The sequence below is a fragment of the Haliotis rubra genome, unplaced genomic scaffold (genome assembly GCF_003918875.1).
Source record: "Haliotis rubra isolate DU_JTF1 unplaced genomic scaffold, ASM391887v1 Scf906, whole genome shotgun sequence".
Classification (NCBI taxonomy): domain Eukaryota; kingdom Metazoa; phylum Mollusca; class Gastropoda; order Lepetellida; family Haliotidae; genus Haliotis; species Haliotis rubra.
Genome location: NW_025767642.1, coordinates 226,308 through 248,537, shown reverse-complemented (window position 1 = coordinate 248,537; position 22,230 = coordinate 226,308). Strand labels below are relative to the sequence as shown.

General features: G+C 40.7%; 2 protein-coding genes across 3 annotated transcripts in view; one reads left to right on the top strand and one right to left on the bottom strand.

The window, feature by feature from the left end:
• The window catches only part of LOC124264054 (E3 ubiquitin-protein ligase RNF123-like), a 67,677-nt gene extending 65,995 nt beyond the window's left edge, over positions 1 to 1,682 (bottom strand). For both annotated transcript variants that reach the window (XM_046698772.1, XM_046698773.1), the window contains exon 1: positions 1,495 to 1,682. In XM_046698772.1, the coding sequence (XP_046554728.1) occupies positions 1,495 to 1,561 (67 nt within the window). In that variant the 5' untranslated portion in view covers positions 1,562 to 1,682. The remainder of the gene's footprint in view (positions 1 to 1,494) is intronic.
• Positions 1,683 to 5,301: 3,619 nt separating this feature from the next.
• LOC124264052 (rab GDP dissociation inhibitor beta-like) overlaps positions 5,302 to 22,230 on the top strand; it is a 30,274-nt gene continuing 13,345 nt past the window's right edge. Inside the window, exons 1-3 of the mRNA XM_046698769.1 lie at positions 5,302 to 5,452; positions 13,632 to 13,739; positions 14,586 to 14,688. Of these exons, the coding sequence (XP_046554725.1) occupies positions 5,408 to 5,452; positions 13,632 to 13,739; positions 14,586 to 14,688 (256 nt within the window). The 5' untranslated portion in view covers positions 5,302 to 5,407. The remainder of the gene's footprint in view (positions 5,453 to 13,631; positions 13,740 to 14,585; positions 14,689 to 22,230) is intronic.

The window sequence follows — 22,230 nt, the reverse complement described above, 5'->3', positions numbered from 1 at the left end:
AGAAATTGTATATACCTATGTACCTAAGTACAATTTCAGATTTGTTTTAGCAATGGCAAAGTGGGGTTGTTTAGTTTATGGATTCAAAAATAACAAATGTGTGTTTTTGATATCATAGCATACGTAATAGACATCATATTTTTACATGATTAAATATCGAGGTAAAAAACACAGAAATAGGATCAAATTGGATCAGTCACTATACCATCCAAACATTTGTAAATCTGAAAATGTCTACACTCCTGGGATACTTTATTACAATCAAATAGAACTACCGGGAATATTTTCGGCAAGACTACAGAATACCGGATACCTTCCGCCATCTTTGAAAGCTTATTTTAGAACTGCGCACAAAATGTGCGCAACTGAGTTCCTTAGTAACGGCGTTTTCTTTATGTTGCATACTTGACATTAGGGTTTAGGGTTTAGGTTTAGGTTTAGGGTTAGGGTTAGGGTTAGGGTTTAGGGTTAGGGTTTACGGTTAGGGGTTTTTTGCCGCACGATTTCCTTGCTACATTTCCAACACAAATTGTCTTTGCTGTAGCTTTTATCTTTACACAAATAAAATTTCCCAATACAACATTTACCGCATGTTTTCCCGTCCCAGTTTCCAAAAAGTCCCTTGTTTCTTAAAAATCGATGAAGTTCTACTTTGTCTTCCGATAACTTGAATACGTCCCACAATCGCATCTTCTGAACGCCGAGTAGTAGTTGTAGACTTCCAAATACGGCCGTTACTAGGCTATGACGTAGACACAAACTGACCAATCACTGAACACTTACCTTTCAGAAATTTCCCACGCTCATTCGCTCCAACTCCCAGAATTCCGTAGGTCCGGTTTTTTCAAAGGCGCATATATTTTGTATTTGTGATAACTTACCTTTCATTTTAAAAATCGTTGGTTAGTTTTACTAACCGGAAGTCGTCTCAATCAATCCGATTTCAATGTTTATTTTTCATTTTAATGCTCGCTTATTGTTTCGAATAATATAGCTCGTGCTTCCCTATAATAGGAAGTGCGCGTGCTAACAAAGAATATGGTTGGTAGGTATCCGGTATTCTGTAGGTGTACCATATTTTCAAATAACGGCATCTGATGGGCATCCACCTAATGTCCCCCTGATTATGTTGAAGAAATTCTGCCAAGGTGGACAGTAGCCAAGTCCCCGTGTCCGTCACGGTCGAGGGAGCAGGGCTGACCAGTTTGCAGCTAGGTTTCGTAATTAGACTGTTGGCTGGAAACATTAATCCCTCTGCATCAGTGGCCCTTTAACACTTTTAAGGGGGTGATTTACTTTTCATAAACAGACATAAAGAATCTCCGTTTCTGTGACGGAAATGTTTGTATACATGTTGTGGAACCAAAAAGCGTGATTTCGTCCTATATGTTCAGGTAGGGCTCTTATCCACACGTTTATTTGCCTTACACTCAGAAAACGTAACATTGACATGAACAACATATCACTGAAAACATTGAACAACTTCACACATACCTTGATCTGCAGACTCGCGTTGTCTTACGACGTGACTCAACCCTCTGCTCTTTCTGCTGTCAGCCATGACGAATAGTAATAATGTTCTTACAACAATATCGCAGTCATGACAGATAGGCGTCTGCTCAAATTATCTGAGGGAGAAATTCCTTGTTTTCAACCGGAAGTCAGCTTTTTCAAAGATACGAAGTGAATAGGATCGGGCGAAAAGTCTTCCTTATGACCTATCATCTTCATAATTATTGTTTCCGTTATTTAAACCAGCGATATCAAGGAAAGTGCATGCATATCTTTTCTACCAAATATGTAATATTTTGATTTATTGAGTCCGTATTAGGTAATCATTGAATATCATTACGCCTATCAGCCGATGTTTTTCAAAAGACAAGCATCTATCATTTGTGACACAAGAAAACATTTTAGTAGTCATAATTCAATGTCTTTAGTAAAATAAACACCAACAAGCGGTGGTATATATAGGTGTGTGAATGTGAGTCCGTTCAATATCTTGAACTATCTCCCCTAGGTGTGTTTATCCTTCCGCCCAAGAGAAAATGTACTACAGTATGAACAACTGTTGTTAAGTAAAGAAGGAGCATCAGCTGAAACGAGAAATGTTTGACATGTTCCCCCGAGTAGAGAACGGCTAACAGCTATAAATAGCAGTTGTTTGATTCTGCGTCACAATAGTGACACAATACAAAATCCACCTCTATATAATAACGCGTATCAAATCTCATAGTACCAGTAAATGTAATAGGCTTAACTACTAAAACATTTGCAACTACTCCCTTATTTTCACATTATCGTACCAATAACAATAATCTTATGAATATAATACAAATACGTGTACTGTACGACTCAATTTCAGAGAAGCTTAGTGCAAACAGAGATCGTTGGCCTTTCTTGGGGAACAAGTTCACAATAATAGGTTGAACACTAGAATAATAAACATATCTCTTTCAAAACTTGAGTATCTCCGATATGAGCAAACAAAATAGATACATGCAGTAGTAACAGCCTCTGTTATCTATATGTGTATGTGCTATACAGCATAAAAATAGTTTTTGTTTCGATGTTTTTATAAACATCACGATAGCTGGTGTGGATGACTGCAAATCTCTGATTAAAGAAGTTGTTTATCCATAAAACTCAATCGTTCCTATTCATCATACCAGCTTGTAAATGCCACTGAAAGACGTTCTGCTACAGTTGTCACTGACCAGAGAGATCCATGTATCTACTTAGAGCATAATTTCCTACGTAGTCGCTGCTCTACATAGGGAATGGCCATGCACACAAGTTAACGAACGTTATTAATTACTCGTGTTTCGCCTTGTCACAGTAATAAATGATCTATTCCAACAGTGGTGTGAAACCTCCCATAAAGTTCGACCCGTGAAGGTCCGGGGTAGAATAGCCCTTCAGCAACCCATGCTTGCTATAAAAGGCGACTATGCTTGTGGTAAGAGGCGACTAACGGGATCGGGTGGTCAGATTTGCTGACTTTGTTGACACATGTCCTCGTATCCCAATTGCGTAGATCGATGTTCTTGCTGTTTATCACTGGGTTGTCTGGTCTAGATCCGATTATTTACAGACCGCCGCCATATAGCTGGAATATTGCTGAGTGCGGCGTAAAACTCAACTCACTCACTCACTCACTCCATTAAGTTCAAGTCGTGCACTTACACACAATGAACAGCTGCATGTAGTACATTGTTTTCTTCCTGCATGATAATGCATATTACAGCATGATGCATGGATGCGCTGTTCTCCAAGTGTTCCAGGGCCCAAGAAGGGGTCTGTGTGTTTAGGTGCTTGTAACTCCCGTACTTTTTGAAATGTTCCCTGTTTTCCGTGTTCGGAAGTAAGAGAGTACAATTAATGTCAGGTTTACAATAATAAACGAAAAAGAGTTTACAATAAATAGTCTTAACGAAATCATGAATATTCATGAGTGGGCGGAGATTTCTGTGCACTTAAGACCATTGTGCGTTTAAGGGCACAACAAACGGTTGGGGGAAGCTTTACGCCGCTTTTAGCAATATTCAACTAAATATCACCTTGGGGGACATCAGTGTGGAATCGAACCAGGTTCTTCGATGCCGACGAACGAATGCTTTAACCGTTAGGCTACCCCACCGCCCTGAACTAACGAGACAAGCATCAGTATGTGTTCATGTCAGTCGTTTGACCCGCAGCTGAGCGTATGAGTTGCATATAACGCTGATGTCAACGCGATCATAAGGAGTGAGCTGGATGTGGTAGGAAATCTTAAAGTGATGCAGGTCTAAACCTCAAGATCTCCAGTTAAACCGAAGGGTATGGAGCTGACAAACTAGGTAACATACACAGGACGAAGAACCCGGACAGTGTGGCGCCACTGAACTACCGAGAGCCCTCCCTGCCCTAGATCACTCCAGAATGGGCGGGCATGCCTGCATGTGAAACACTTTCTGGCATGGGCAGGGATTGGGTTTTAGAAAACGTATATGTATCCCGAACAACACAAAATCTCATTCATTTATTCATTCATAACCCGTGAAGATCTGGGTTAGAACTGGTCTTCATTAACCCATGCTTGTCGTAAGAGTCTACTAACGGAATCAGGTGGTCAGGCTTGCTGACTTACATGTCATCGTATCCCAACTGCATAGATCCATGCTCATGCTGCTGATCACTGGCTTGTCTGGTTCAGACTCGATCATTTACAGACCGTCCCAATAGAGCTGGAATATTGCTGAGTGCAACCTCACTCACTCACTCGGCATCACAGACAAACATGTTCTGTATTCCTATTTAATATCTAAATATACAATCGGTTGTCAAACTGACCTGTCTCGTGGACTGTAACAGCCAGCTTTAGCATACGAGACAGCCATGCAGGGGAAGTGTAAAACAGTTTACGGTTATTACGAAACACAGTTTTAACTTTGTCCAATGACGACGAAAGTTCAATATAAGTGCCTTTATATATATTAGGTCACTTAAAACAGATTGCACGTAATTATAATGAAAGCTTAAGTTACATAACGAGTGAACTTTTGTCAATTATTTCAAAATAACATAATTTCATAATGTGGTATCGTTCGTTCAAAATATCTTTTAACCACACGAGTCTCACAAATAAGGCTTATAGAAAAGAAATCAAACTTGTAAATTTCGGGTGACATTTTCATTTGGCTCCCCGTGCTTGATCCCCACATTTTCATTGTGCGTGCACATGGAGTGATTATTTTCTTCTCTTTTGTTCTTCTTTAAATCTCATACAACTTCTACATATTATCTTGCACATTACGAAACGAACCCGGAACCCGTACACACATTTTAACTATTTTGATGGAATCGAAAGATTCGCGAATAAAATACCCCCAAATAAAGGAAATCAAAACTCTAATATACTTTGTGAAAAAAACTAGGAAACATCATAATTTATTTTAATTCATGTAGCTATAGATGCCTAGATTTATATGATAAGTTCAATGACTTTGTAACTGAACTTATCTGCGGTACAGAAATGTTCAGTGGGAATATATGAGAGTAAACGTTGACCCAACTACCTGTTCCTGGTGTCACTTGTTGGTGGCTGAGGTAGACATTATAGGGACAAAATTATATTCGACTCACTACCCACACTCCACCCACCTGCCACAAACACAATAATGTTATGTTACTATATAAACCAATTTGACGAGAGTCGAGGTTTTTAAGCGGTAAGATATTAATCGCTCAAACACATTATCCTTTTCACTACCCACCAGACGCCCTGACAAAAGCGCTCATATATTGGAAACAGTTGTCGGAAGTACGTATTAGTTTTTCGGAGGGTGTTAGCCATCTTGAGAAGAGCCGGTGGCTGTCCAAAGAAAACGTTTCGTAGTGTCCGTGTAAACAGTGTAGACTAGTAGCCATGGATGAAGAATACGATGTCATCGTTTTGGGTACAGGCTTGAAGGTTGGTAGTTTTGTTTCGCTGAGTACCTATTAGTTCCGAATGAGTTGTTTTTCTATGATCAATTTATTGTGATGTCGGGGAGTCATGCGACAGAGACGAAAATAGGACCAACACGTCATTATAGTAGTGACACGAACTGATGTAATTCTAGATTGTTTTAGTCATATGTAATGTAGTTTATCCGATTCCTGAAGACAGATTATGTCTTTAATCACACACACACGCAATCCTATATACCGTGGTACTCCAGACGCTAGCCCTACTTGTGTATCCAACTGGCCATGTCATTATCAAAAAGTGGGAGGTACTCGCTGATGCTCTTAATAGATCTAGTGTTTATATACACTAACTTAAAGGTGAATTTGTGGTCTTTTCTCAAAACGTGTTGTTTCATATTGCATGGCATCTTTTGTTTGATTTGAGGATCTTATTTGGATTCATTTCTTTCAGAATTGAGGAAAACAATCTTATCATAAATTTACAGATCCGTTTATCTTCTGTTGAATTTAAACCTTGTTTAAAGAACAGATAAACTTTACATATGAAAGATTTGTGGTTAGTCTTATGCGGAACACCAAATTCATTCTTAACAAACTTTTGGTTAATTAATACCGAGCCATTAAAAGTTACCAAAAAGTCGTCTGCTTCACTCTTGCCCGCCAACAAAACCACAGACAGGTTACGTATCTCTGTCGCCAGAGCACTGCAGTGGCGTCATATGAGGAAGGATTTTCAGTTAGTTGTATAGAAGTGTGTAGCAAACTCGTCTTTTTGATGATTTCTCGACATCAACGAAGACATGCCGAATCGTTGCGTTGTCGTCAATTGCTCCCAGGGGTCGGGCGATGGTGTCGCCATGCACAGATTTCCACAGGACCCCAAAGTTCGTACTGAGTTATGTTTGTGAGTGCAAAGCAAGCGTTGTGGAAGCCTGAAACGATATCTTACTTGTGTTAGATCGCTTCACGGAAGTTAAAGAATCAAAACTACTTACTAGTTGTAGTAAAATATGTATATGATTGATGCCCAAAAAGATATTCCATGACACAACTTGTAACATAACTATTTCTTCCTCGGTAGCGAGGTTGTGGTCAAAGTGACAATAATACTGTAAGTAGTTATTGACACCCACCTCGCTTCCGGGAGAGAAATTGTTATGTTATGAGCTATGTCATGCAAAATCCTATCGGCCTTCAATCAAATACATATTTTACTACCAGTAGAAAGTAGTTTTGATTTTGTAACTCGGTGAAAACAAACCTAAATAGCATTTATCCTCAGATCGCAGATGTTCGCGACAGGGCGCCGCCATTTTTGAAAATCGTAAAGTCATGGGCTAAAGTATGTTAGAATTAATGAGATTATGGTTTTCTACTTGTAGTTAAATATGTATTTGAATCATGACCAAAAGGATTTTGCATGACACAACTTATAACATAAGGATTTCTTCCACGGAGGCGAGGTGGGGGTCGAAGTCACAATACTGCACGATAAATTTCTTGCTACATTCACGTGGTTAACGTCCACTCACCAGTATGTAGATACTAGTCAATGTATGTCTTTATATTTGGTCTTTTAATCCTAATTAGTTTATTATCATACTTGTATGCATTTTGAAACTAAATAATAAGCTGACGATCTGCTGATACTTATAGTGAATTTATAACAGGACTGTAATATCTAGACATTTTATAGTTTGCCAGTATGAATCATAATTCGCACACACGCCCTAGTGTATGTTGTCTGTCTCATTACACTTCACGGCGAAAACAATGATTCTGTTGAATGCTACGACAAATGAATAAAACATAATGCAAATATTAAAATTAAAACAGATTAAAGTTATAGGAACAATGTCAGGCTATTACCTTGTTCGAAGAATGTATCCATCAATATCCACAAAAACAAGTGATATGCCATTCATCTGCAGCTGTTCCAAGTGATGTGTCTTTTCACAGTGTAATGTACGAAAAGGTGATATATCGTTTCATGTATTTCACATTGGTGTATAGTCTCATTGGTCACCCAAGAGAGCACACCTGGCAACTAATTGCATAATGTCCGCCTTTCTTTTAAAAAAAGTAATTTAGTTAGCCAGTAATGAGCAATTAATCAATGTATTGGTGGTTAATCCTTTGAAAGAAGGACGTTTTTTCACAGACACAGATACCACAGAGTATATTCAGTATAGATTATTAAATCTACATACATACATAAACACTACCTTTTGACTAATCCGCTGTGCAAAAGTAATTACTCAATCAGTGTGTTATCGGTTAATCCTTTAATCGATGTTTATAATGTTGAGCATTTACTCCAGACACAAGAAATGCCAAATGGGAACCTTTGTCGGGTAATCTAAGTGATGTTACCACTAATTATACCTTTTTTAAATTCATTAACTGACCATCAAGTAAATGATGACAAATAACATGTGTAGGTTTATACCACCTAACACGAGTTACAAGGGAGTATTTAATTGCTGTATTGCATGCAATTTTAACTGCATGTGAAAACTTATGGGCCGACACTGTTTTGTGAATACAAACAGAACTTCATTGTTGCATAAGAAATACATTTAGGCATTTTCTGTGTGCTAAAACTGTATGTACCTATTTACCTAAGTAAATTTTCAGATTCTTTTAGCAATGGCAAAGTAGGGTTGTTTAGTTTACGGATTCAAATAAGTCAAATGTCAATTTTTGATATCATGCGTAATAGACGTCATATTTTTACATGACATGATTAAATATCGAGGTAAAAAACACAGAAATGGGATCAATTTAGATCAGTCATTATACCCCCATCCAGGCATTAGAAAACCTGAAAAAGCCCACACTTCTTTGATACTTTATTACAATCACACAAGAACTACCGGGGATATTTTCAAATAACTGCATGTGATGGGCATCCACCCTTCTTAATGTCACACTGTTTATGTTGAAGACATTTAACCGTAACCGTGATGAGCGAGACTGATCATCGTTTTTACTATCACTAGCGTCTAGTGCCTGCAAACACTGCAAGATTTCATGAAATGTAAACAAAGTTACATAACAATGAAATTATGACACAAATACAAATAATTTTTACAATTTTTTTACATATAATACATAGTAGTTTTTGCCTAAATCCATACACAGAGTAATTTTGAAGAATAGGACCTAAATAAAAAGGATATAATGCCGTATATATATCTATATACGGGACTCCAGTGCTCGCCCAACCATCCACTTGGGCGAAAAGGGAGAGAGCGACAAGTAAGGCTGGTGACATGACTGTTTACGTGGGAAAAGGCAGGTAACTCGTGGGTGAGTGTATTTTTACGTCCGCTTCAGGAACTCCAAGGGATTCAAGTGTTCCACTACCATTCGCAAGGAAAAGGGAGATATACAAAAGATCATGAGTCAGAATAAGTATAAAAATATCAATTTTACTTTAAAAGGACATTATTTGTACCCCCCTAGAGTATATGTGATCTTTAAGTAGTTCTTATCTCCTCTCATGAATTTTCGTGAGAAAGGAAGAAATATGAAGAAGATGAAGTGTCTTCTGTCTGAATTATGTTTCCTTTTAACTTACTAACACCTAACAAACAATTGCTATAGAGGTATGAAAGAGAAGTAAATTATAAAGTTGTCAATCTAGGTCTTGTATTTGACCTGATTGAGAATTTGTTGAAATGAGAAGAAAAAGATACCTCAATCTAAAAACCCCAATCTATTTTTGTATATAGGTAGCCACCGGTAAGATCAAGAAGCAAAGCCAAAGTTGTAGATAGCCAAGGATTTGAAATTATTTATCAGCAATATCATTTACAAGCACATAGCAGTAACAAAAATTATGTAAGAAAACCAGTGAAACAATATGTAGAAGGCTATTACATATGGAATTGTATTATGTGTCTCTGTATGCATGTCCATTAATATACCAATGCATATTATCTTGTTTAGTCATGTATTTGTACTGGAATCACCATTATAAGTTGTGGAGTAGCACCTTCTGGAAGAAGGTACTTGATATTTACTACTTGTACGAGGTGAAGTGAGGTGAGATTGGGTTTAACGTCGTGCTTGAGACTATTTCGCTCATATGACATGCATGCGTGTGTATGTGTATGTGCGGCTGCTTGTACTAGCCCAGACTGAAGCTGGTTTTATAGTGCTAGCCCACTGAGATACTACTACTTGTACGAATAAGATCTATCCACTGGAAACTGGCTAAGTTAACAGGTAGATTTGGTTGCATCACAGGACATCTCTGAAAGAGTAACAGTTGGCTAGAATATGCACTCCAGTCTGTGCATGCTGTAGGAGGTGTTTATGATAGACATTTCTGGTGTCCCCCGCCGTGATGTTGCTGGAATATTGCTAAAAGGGGCGTAAAACCAAACTCAGTCAGTCAGTTTATGATAGATCAGACGGTCAGACAGCAGAGAGTTGAATTCAATCTGCTGATCAAGTTTACAGACTGAATACACTACTGGCTTGTAGAAATTGCTATTCCATGCTTGAATGAGTCACCACATACCAGTGACATGAAAAAGGTTTATTTGATTTGAATTATTTTCACTTTTGCTGGAAGTTCTTCAAAATTTATCAGTAATGGATCGATATTTAGTTAGCAATTATCAATCTTTATCATCTATGTCAATAGCTTGCCTTTTCTAAACTATCCTTTCACTGTACCAAACTAAACCCCTCAAATCGTGCAATGCATTATGGCACCATGTACAGAAGGGTAACCTAAATTCGTGGATAACCTTGATTCGTGGATTGCAGAAATTATCATGCTAGCTCGTAAATTAAGTCTCGACTGACGTCACGAAGCGGTACTTTTGACGTACAATGCCACGCCTCACTGAAATTAAAGTTCCGAATCTCTGCATTACACGCAAGTACACTAAATATAATTGTCCAGCATTGAGATAAATAGCCCCAAATTACTAATACCAACATTACCAAATTTTATTTTTACAAAATATCAACCAAAAAAGATACCATTAGCTCCAACATTCTCACTTCTTGTCTGCTTTCCTTGGTGTCAATACTTACTGCAGTGGGATGTCGTACATAGTGGTATAAAGTAACCCACTACGTAATCCACGAAACAAGGTGACGAGACATTTTGTGGGCACACGAATGGGTGATGATTGCAAATGGCTACGTAAACAAATGCTTCATTCACGAGTGGAATATTAGGCATTTTCAATTTGCTGAATCAAAGCATAAAATAATCACTGCGTATACAAAATGAAAGCATGCATTTAAGATATGAATTTCGCCGTACTTCCCTTATATCCAGAATCAAGGTTACGCGAGTGTAATTCTTTTTAATTGGTACATCAAACTGCCTGCTTACAGTAACAAAATTCATGATGATATATATCTGTCAGCAGATGCAACTAATACAAGGAAATAAAAAGTCTGCACTGTAGTAACAATATGTTTCAAGACACCTTTGAAATGATACACAATGCATATTATTTCAGGTTCCGGTATATATAAAAGAAATATTACAAGTTTCGTAAATATCTGTGTTGTTTAATCTAACATCTGCCCAGAAGTTCATTCACAAAAGATGCTTCCCTTTAAAATTGGCTGACAAAGTGACAACATTGGACTGAAAATGAAATAGTCCAGTTACTGTTCCCCATGTCATCATGGCTGAACCTGGTGGCAGCTGCAGTCATTGTCACTCACTTCAGCTCAAAATGTGTCACAGTATTTTGCAGTACAGTATTTTTGCCAATGCAAACTTTGAAATACAAATAAAACCTGACTTCTGTAGTGTATTTTGTGTCAACAACATGAGATATGCATCTAGCTTCAGAATGTTCTTCAGTGTGTATGGAAGTAGTTACAGTAATTTGTCCTTCCTGATGATATAAATACAACAGAAATGCTATAAATTAGTAACAGTTTCACAACTGATTTTGAAAAAGACCTGTTTGTATCTTAGGCAAGTTTAGTGATGTGTGTAATAGTGTTTGCTATTTTAACTCAATGGGAATGATTTCAACAAAATGCAGTAGGGTTGCCTGACTGACTCACTGGATGCTCGATGTTAACACAGCACTGTTTCATTAGAAACCAATCTTTATCCAATAAAATCGCTTCTTTCAACTGTGAAAATACTCTCGGCAAGGGTATAGTGATATTGTTGATGTTCAGAGCTTTCGAACGATACCCGCCATCAAATGATTCGCCTCGCATGTTATGCATTCCGAAGCTTCGAAAACGGAGGTATTTTCCGTTGTTGTGTCATGTTACAGAGCGGAAAGCTACTGATATCGGGAAATGGGCGACCATACATATTATTTATGAATTTTTTTTATAATTGTTATAATTTGGGTATACACTCACACACATAGTCCCTCATGTCTTTGCAAGGATTAGAGATTAAAAATGTTTCTAAAACAATTCAGATGACTCTCCTAATCGAAATGCTTCAAGTACATTAAATCAAGACAGGGCTGGAAACTTCAATGTACCCCACCTGCCTGATTTGCTGATTGCTACACTACCATCGCATGCAACTGATTAAAACTGTATGTAAACATAATCATGGATTATTGACCAATCGATCACCACCCCCGACACCAATTCTTTATTGTTATTTCTGGAAGTCGATTGAAAGCCTATTCTGACCCTCAACTGAACGTCCTAGTCACAAATCGATGATGATCTGCACAAAACGGTGGTGGTGCTTGAAGCGAGCCCTCTGATTGGTTCAGTTGATGGTCAGGCCTAATAAAAATGTTGTGGTTCCGTTTACCCGACCCATCCTTGAGTTCTGCTGCAGACCCTATTTTTTTTAGGCGGTATGAATAAATTACGCTTTCGGATTCCATTGTGTTTTCCTTGCACCGACAGATGTTGGTAATTCTGATAGAGAAGTATATATGATGGCTGCCAGCTTGATTTAATAAACAATTACACATTGATAGATGTGTTATTAATTGTATGTATTCAGCGGCGTCCGTACGTACGTACGTCGTCCGATTCTTGTAAACGCGATATCTCATGAACTGTTGCACCCAATGTCTTCAAATTTGTTGACAGCCTACATTGGGAGATTATGCAGACACCAGTCGATTTGGGTGACCTTGACCTTATTTTCAAGGTCACCACAACACTTTGACCACTTTTCAAACTCTTGTTAACGCGATATATCTCATGAAATGTTGTACCCAATGTCTTCAAATTTGGTGACAGCCTACATTGGGTGATTACGCAGACACCAGTCAATTTGGGTGACCTTGACCACTTTTCAAACTCTTGTTAGCTCGATATCTCATGAAATGTTGTACCCAATGTCTTGAAATTTGGTGACAGCCTACATTGGGTGATTACGCAGACACCAGTCGATTTAGGTGACCTTGACCTTATTTTCAAGGTCACCATGACACTTTGACCACTTTTCAAACTCATGTTAGCGTGATATCTCATGAACTGTTGCACCCAATGTCTTGAAATTTGGTGACAGCCTACATTAGGGGATTACAAAGACACCAGACGATATGTGTGATCTTGACCTTATTTTCAAGGTCACCACGACACTGACCACTTTTCCAACTCTTGTTAACGTGATATCTCATGAATTGTTGTACCCAGTGTCTTCAAATTTGGTGACAGCCTACATTGGGGGATTGTGCAGACACCAGGTTATTTAGATGACCTTGACCTTATTTTCAAGGTCACCACGACACTGAACACTTTTCAAACTCTTCTTAACACGGCATCTCATCGACTGTTGTATTGGGTGACCTACGCAATGTCTTCAAATTTGGTGGCAGCGTACATTGGGGGATTACACAGACACCAGTTGATTTTGGGTGACCTTGACCTCATCTTCAAGGTCACCACGACATTGCCACATCAGTGGCAAACACTTGTTTGTACTTTACTTCTTAAAAAATTGTTAATAAAAAAATCCTACCTACCTACCCTAAATTATAAAGAGGTGTAATCAGAACCACAACATTTTATTTATTTGCCCCTAATATTGACTGTCCAATTTGGTCTTGTTTATATAATGTAACTAGAATTGGATGATCAACAGTTTTAACCCTCTAAATGTTCAGTTGTCTCAGACAAATGAAATGTCATTCCCTGCAACTATCTGGGTACCTCTCTTTATAATCATCATCGGTTTACAATCCATATCTCTGTTGCAGGAATGTATCCTCAGTGGCATGCTGTCTGTCAGTGGGAAGAAGGTCCTGCATATGGACAGAAACAAGTACTATGGTGGCGAGAGTGCCTCAATGACCCCACTTGAAGATGTAAGTTTGGTATATTCAGCAAATAACTTGTGGAACTAAGTTTATGACGAACAACAATAGTCGAATAATGTTTTAACTCAAACTGATGGTAATTTACTCTCCTTCATCTGACTACTGCTTCCAAGAATAATGTGACTGGCATGATATAAGTTGATAGCGATCAATAGCCCATTTGTGTATTGTTTGCTTATTATTTCTGCTTTTTTAATACACTGGAATTATATTAACTGGAATCTTCGTTGGCATTAACTTGAATCGGTGATAATTTAGTTCTTGCAGGGCGTATCGTTGAGAGGTTTCTGTTCAGTCTTCTTATTGATGTGTGACTTCTTATCGTGATATAGCTGAAACACTGCCATTGTGACATTAAGCTTTAACTCCTACACCGTGATAGGACTATTGTACCTCTTGCCTGTGTCTTGTCTATCTACCTATGGTTGATATATTGCCCATGTCCCAGTTTTGTAGTGGTTATAAAATCAGGATGACACTGATAGTTGTAGATTGACTCCAACTGCTGGTGTAAAGATTGATCAGTGTATTCACTGCCATGAAGTATCAGTGACCATGTCAGCTCACTACATCATAGTTATTATCCTAGGAAACCAAAGTGAACTGGCCCTTGTACATGTACCCACATTTTTCTCCATTTCAACATGAGAGACCTATGTTTATTTCCATATAGGGGGTGATGGGGTCACATGTAAAGCATTTACTCTTCAAGCCCAAGACCCAGATTCAGTTCCCACATAGGTACAATGTGTGGAGCACATTTCTGGTGTCCCTGCCATGATATTCTTGGAATATTGCATAAAGTGATGGAAAATTGTGTCCTGTTCTTTTCAGTTCTATAAATATAAAGGACGGACATATCCAGGAGATAATGAAAAGTTTGGAAGAGGAAGGGATTGGAATGTTGACCTAATTCCCAAGTTGTTGATGGCAAATGGTAAGAAGACTTAAGGTGCTATCTTAAGGTGAAGTAGATGCCACTCCCGGTTCCTGCATACTTCATTAATTTGCAGTGGACTGTCGAGAATGAATGATGATTGGCCATGATATGAGACAGGTGAAGGTCATGTACATTATGATAGCAGGGATCAAAATAGTGCAATATGCATACCATGGCATGGTACATATTGAAATGGCACAGGTGAAATACTTCTAATTTAATGGAAAATGAGCTGAATTTGACCAACTCCAATGACATATGCCTATTTTTGCCACCCATCAAACTGTTTAACATGGGCACGCCCATTTTGAATGTCAATATGCATAACGAGTAAATCTGGGTTTTGATGATAACATAGATTTTTCCTTATCATGAAATGTTTGTCTCCTTCTTCTTGCAAATGATAGTGTAACACTTGAAATCCCTTGAAGTTCCCTTCTAAAAAAAGCGGACATAAAATCATCACTCACCCACAAGTTGCCTCCCTTGTCCCTTTGGCATCCTTTCAATCACCTGACTGGCCATGCTTGTCACTCTCTCCTTCTTCGCCCTTGAGGACGGTTGTGAGAGCACCTGGGTCCCTATACGGCACATATCCTTTCCTTTTTGGACCTATTACATCCTAAATTCAGCTTTTTACGATTTTGGATTAGTATACTACTGATATGGTTTGGGATTTTGTCTAAAATTTACGTTGTTTGTACTTGATTTTCATCGTGTTTACATTTGATGAAAACTTGTATTCATTGACCCCCATTTATTATGTCCTGATTGTACTATCTCATGTTCTTCCCGCTCCCGCTGTAAACAAAGTCAGGGATTAACCACCTTTGAATTTAATAATTACCTCTTTTTTCATTCATAGACGTGCAAAGGACTGGGTTAGAAGGTATTCACAAGGCATGTCTGGTATATCAAGTGATTGCGCTGATAACTGTGTGTTGAATGTTACTGCTGATATTCATTCTGCTAGTGAATTGCCTAGCATACAAAGGCAGGTCGCTGTTCCAGCAATGAACTCTGGCTCACAGAAAAAGAGGTCGTCGTCAACAGAGCTGGCCTCTTCGCAGACTAAGAAGTCAAGGACGTCTTCAACGCTCAAAAAGAGGGCTCCTACCCTAAGACTTCGTCGCAGGCTTTACACAGCTCTACACAGAAGACGAGATCCTTCTCTGCCGAGATTGTACCTCCAGCGGAAGCAGACGTGTATGCTGATTCCCCCCCATCCTCATACCTGAAGTCACAGTCGTCTCCAAGAAGACGAGGCCTGCTTCCACAGCTACATCGGCAACCATATCAGCGCAGACATTGACAGAAGACCTTCTATCAACGCAGACATCGGGTACTAGAGATAGCAGCAGCGTCAACTCTTCTCAAGCACAGCGTACCTAAGAAGAGGCCTCATCGTCCTCCGAAGCATCATCAACCCTGCAGCAGTCGCAACTTACGTTGCAGAACTTCAACCGGGGGCTGTTTATGCAACAATTTACGGAACAGGTGATGTTGATGATGGAATGTCGCTATTCGCGCAGGAGAAGACTACTACGAGGACCTCTACCTTTACTACAAGCCTACGTGAAGGGTCAGCTGCCTCTCCAACACATCTGGAAGAAGAGACAAACCTGCGCGAAGGCCCACGCACCCGACCATGTTCCCCGGTCTGAAGAGAGGAGCTTCGACAACACTACCATGTCAGCTCAGCCCTAGACGTCCCTGAAGGAAACTCTAAGAGTCCTCCACGCAGAAGTAGATTGAAGCGTTCTCCAGAACCCTGCAGTAGACGTAGATATGGATCGTCATCTCCGTCAGACTCACGACTCACATCGGGAACCTGCATGCAGGCGCTTCACATCTCAAAGAGAGGCTACGACTGAGAATCAACCTTCACGAAGGTCTAGAGAGATATCACAAAACTCCAGGAGAAATACACGTTCTCATCGGGATCGTTCACCTTCGTGCAGCTCTACGTACAGATCTACATACTCACGTCGCCATGGATCGTCGGATCGGGAGATGTCGAAATCTGAGGATGAACGTGAAGTCATAGTAACCTCATGGATTGCAAAGGGTCTGAACCTGGCATCACCATCCAAGGGCACAGATGAGGCATATTCCTACAAAATGTCCAACGAAGAGTTCGACACACTCACCTTCCCACCGATCGACCCGATCTCCAAAGTACCGGAAACTCTCAGCACAGCTACCAAGTTTCAGAGTCAACACATACCGACGTTCAATGCCAAGGAATTCCCCCTACATCACATGGAACCCTTCCTGAAGGCACCAGAGATTGATGAGGACTACAAAATCATCGACGACTCCCGTTATAGAACTTACAAGATACAGGATAAGAAGCTAGCGCAACTTGATATGACTACTAGACATACTTTCTTCGGACTAGCCAGGTCCAGGGCTATCAACGAAGCACTCATCTCTAAGTTCAAGAACTCCACCGACGAAGAGGACCGGATGGTATATTCTACTCTACTGACTCAGAAGAAAGACCACCAGTATATGTCGGAGCATCTCGCGGGCCTCGCTCTCCTGAGGAGGCAAGGACTACTGTCGTCGTGCACCTTGAGTGAACGGTTCACCAAGTCCTTATACAGAGCCCCATGGTCAGCATCATCCATCCTCGGAGGAGGAATCGAGGAGTCGCCAAAGACGTTACACACGAATCAAGGGAGGTCATGATGATAAAGTCCATAGATACCTTGGCAAATGTGATCCGCCAGACGTCCCAGCTCTACTCCAAGTCCAAGTTTGCTGGAGTCCAGAAAGCCAGAGTAAAGAAATAGTCCAACCCTAAAGGAGGAAGAAGCTCTTTTCATCACCCAACCGGAGCCCCCAGAGGCAACCCCGGAAGAGGTCGAGCACCCAGAGGTGCCAGGGGATTCAAGCGCTGAAGGACAGGTTTGGAACGACTGGAGTCTTCCACCCCCAGCCGGTGTAATACTACAGGACGACTACGTATCACAAATACTACGCCGAGGGTACGAGATAGAGTTGGAAGCCACTCCACCGCTGACAAGCAACCCGCTGGCCTGCACCTATGCAACCGACCAGATAGACAAACTGGACGACGGAATCAAGACTCTACTCGACAAAGATGCAGTCGAAGAGATACATCAAGACCACATCACGCCCAGTTTTTACTCCCCAATTTTCCTGGTACCGAAAAAGAATTCCAAGGAGAATTTTGGCTCATCTACAACATGAGGAAGTTCAACCAGGAGTATCTTCGCAAACCAGCAAAATTCAAGATGATACATCTTCCTCAGCTCCGACATCTCGTTCGTAGATCAGACTACCTTGCCAGCATAGATCTGCAAGATGCTTATCTACACATCCCGATACATCCAGACTCAAGGAAATACCTAAGATTCCTTTTCAACGGACATCACTTCCAGTGGAGGGTTCTACCGTTTGGAATATCATCGGTCCCCTGATTGTTTACTCTAGTGACCAAGCCCATCATTGCATATCTACATCGTCGAGGTCTCACGCAGTGCATTCTACCTGGACGGCGGAATTTAAGTTCATCAAGAACCCAGGCAACTGCAACTAGACTTCACCATCAGGCTTCTCACTCAGTTAGGATGGCTGGTAAATCTCCTCAAGTCGGAACTGGAGCCGAAACAGGATCTACAATTCCTAGGAATTCGTTTCATCACGTCGTTGAATCGCATTGTCGTCCCAGAGGATCGTTGGGTCAAGATACAACAGATGATATCTCAAGCAATGCTCTCTCCATTGACACTACGCGCTTGGCAAAGCATGCTCGGTCTACTCACCTCAGCTCAACTCATGACTCGCAGAGGGAGGTTACAGCTACGCCCATTACAAAGATTTGTGAACGCCCATCTCGACAGTTCGGATCCACTGATACTACCAGACAACCTGAAACCATATCTCCTGTGGTGGACACAGAAGTCGAACCTTTTTGTCACAGCCGGTGTGCGTCACTACAAGGATTGGGTGCTCACCTAGACAGTGGCAGCAGGGAAGTGGTCGAGTCAGGATCACCTTCTACACATCAACCTGCTAGAGATGAAAGCAGTGATCAACGCTTTACAACATTGGTCCAGCGTACTGAGGAACGCAAAGCTCACGGTCCACACGGACAACTCCTCAGTGGCGTTTTACATCAACAAACAAGGATCAACAAGATCACCAAATTCTGTTAAAACTCAGCTTTTACCTGTTCAGCATCGTCGACGACCTGAACATCTACGTGAAGGCATGTTCAATTCCAGGAGCAAAGAATGTCATAGCAGAGGCGCCCTATCTCGGTCCACTTCAACCATCCCCGACAGAATGGATGCTACATCCAGAAGTATTCCGGTTCGTCATACCGACAGTAGGATCTTGGCTCATAGACCTGTTTGCAACAAAATTCAACAAACAGCTACCAACATTCGTCTCACCGGTACCGGATCCTCAGACATGGGCAACAGATGATCTAAGCATCTCGTGGGAAGGACTAAACGCCTACGCGTTTCCACCTCCAGCACTACTACCACAAGTAATACAGAAAATCAAGCAGACGACGCTGCAACTGATTTTGGTCGCTCCCTATTGGCCAGCGAGGGTATGGTTTCCCGTCCTCATACAAGAACTTGGAAGTCCAACCCTGAAACTACCAGAGTGGACGAACCTACTCGTCCATCCACACACCAAGCAAACTCACGGGAATCCGACAATGTTCCAGCTACACACGTGGAGCGTATCAAAGCTTGCTTAAAGAAAAGAGGGTACTCCGCCAGAGCAGCGAAAGCAGTGACACTAGCTCTATGCAGATCAACTCGCAACTTATACGACGACAAGTGGCAGAAGTTTGAACAGTATGCAACGAGGAAAGGCTTTACAGCGGTACAAGCAACCCATCCTCAAGTGGCAGAATACCTGTGTCATTTGCGACAGACGAGACACTTAAAAGGTTCATCACTCTCAACATACCTGGCTGCTCTCAGCACAGTTATCACCATGAAGGCGGGTGTCAAGTTGACCAAAGTACCAGAGATACTGGCACTACTATGCTCGTTCAAGTTTGAAGACCAACAAAAGAAATTCAAGGCTCCTGGTTCTGAATGTAGTTCTACAACATCTCACCAGTGACTCCTATGAGCCTCTACACTGGACATCCTTTGAACTACTGACACAGAAAACGCTGTTTCTGATCGCCCTAGCAACAGCACCATGGATGTCAGAAATACATGCTCTGGACTTTGAACGAACACGATTTGAATCAACACATCGTAACATCGTACATCTTGGACTGAGGTGGGATTTCATCGCAAAGAACCAACTGCCTGGCCAGCCTGACAGACAGTTCCACCTTCCAGCACTCTCTACAGTCCTTGGGCCACGGGATACACAGGATCTATCCTTATGCCCTGTCAGAGCATTGGAAGTCTACCTAGAAAGGACAAAGACTAGGAGACGAAAATTCAAGCGCCTATTCATCCCCTTATCCACTGAGACGCCCACGGAAGTCTCACGAACAACTATATCAGTATGGATGAGAGCCGTCATACTAAGGGCCTACAAAGCAGCAGGACTTGAGCCTCCACGAGCCTCCAATCCCCACGGAGTCAGAGCCCTGGTGTCTACACATGCTCTGCATGGAAACTGTACGATTATAACTATAATGGAGGGCTACTTTTGGAAATCAGACACAGTGTTTGCCAACCACTACCTCAGAGACATTGCCACCGAAGACGTCTCAGGCTTTCACCAGTTTGGGTCACTTGTTGTAGCACAATGACTAACGGTTCCACAAAGGCTCTGAGTAAATTTCACCCTTTTATCACGTGACTTGTGAAAACCAACACTCCGGAGAGCAAATGGTTATGTCCATACACACGTCTAGAACAGACTAGCATGAGTGATAGACCCTGTGCTTGTATAGGACTTACTCGTACATGAAGAAGGGTCACATCTCCACTTGATGCACTTCATCAAGAGATGGAGTTGCAATAGATAACTAATGGAACATTAGTATATCTAAAAATCCACACGAAAATGTCAGAAGTTTCGGAAGAAATCGGACAAGTTGTGCCAAAAACCACCCAAACAAAACACACACACACACACACACACACACACACACACACTTACTAAGGTCTCATCAGAAGGAAGTTGGAAGAACAGAGTCATCAGCAGTACTGTCATAAGTTCCCATGGGGGGTAATAATACAGGACGTAAAACAGCAGCCAGTGAATCCAGGAAGTGGCTTGACCCACCACCGTTTCCGACAGATTCTGCAAGCATTTAGCATGAGTCAGGATAAGGAAAAATATGTAGTTTTCTGATTAAAATTGATATTTTATACTTATCCTGACTCATGAGGTCAGCCCTTCCTCTCAAGGCACTCTGGATTTCCCTGTAAATCCGGGTGTCAGGCGAAAGTATACATTCAGGAGAGAGTGACAAGCATGGCCAGTCAGGTGACTGATAGGGCGCCAAAGGGGCAAGGGAGGCAACTCGTGGGTGAGTGATGATTTTACGTCCGCTTTTTTAGAAGGGAACTTCAAGGGATTTCAAGTGTTCCACTATCATTCGCAAGAAGAAGGAGACTAGCATTTAGCATGAGTCAGGATAAGTATAAAATATCAATTTTAATCAGAAAATGACATTTCCTGTGTTAGTTTATGGGTCCAGGACAAATGAAGCTAAAATATTCTTGCAGTCTTGATAGTTGTCAGGAAATCCAGCTCTCAAGTTGACAGGGTTACTTGATGTTTACTTGATGTTTGTTTAACAATAGCTGACATTGTTGTCATAATTATTGTGATGTTTAAGTTAACTGGGTCATCTAAAGGTTTTGGCATGCTATTTTTATCCCCCCGTCGTGTATTGCAGGGGGATATAGTAGAGGCCTCGTTTGTCCGTCCGTTATCATTTTGTTTCCGGGGCATAACTCAAAATCCGTTCAATATATTTCAACAAAAATTGGTATATATAACAAACAGAACCTAAAGTGGTGCCTTTTGCTTTTTACAGATTTTTGTCATTTATATTTTCTCGGTTTCCATGGAAACGATTCGGACTTAATCTCAAAAGGAGGGGTCGGTTTCATTTCCGGAGCGCAACTGGAAAACCTTTAAATATCTTTCAGCAAAACTTGGTTGATATATCAAACAGAACATAAGGTGGTGACTTTTGATATTTACATATTTTTGTCATTTTTATTTTTCATGATTTACATGGAAACGTGTTGGACTAAGTCTCAATAAAGGATGGGTGGGCTTCTTTTCCGGAGCACAACTCAAAACCTTTCAGTGTCTTTCAGCAAAACTTGGTAGATATATGAGGCAGATCCCAAAGTGGTGCCTTTTGCTATTTACCAATTTTTGGCATTTATATTTTTCATGATTTCCATGGAAATGATTTAGACTTAGTCTAAAATAAATCAAGTTAGACTTTATGTAACTGTCATATGATTTGTTCTTTCAAGTATGTGGGAGCCGGGGGGATTTGTCACACCTAAATCGTCTTGATTGCGGATGTGGGTACCCTTGTGGTTAAAGCGTCCG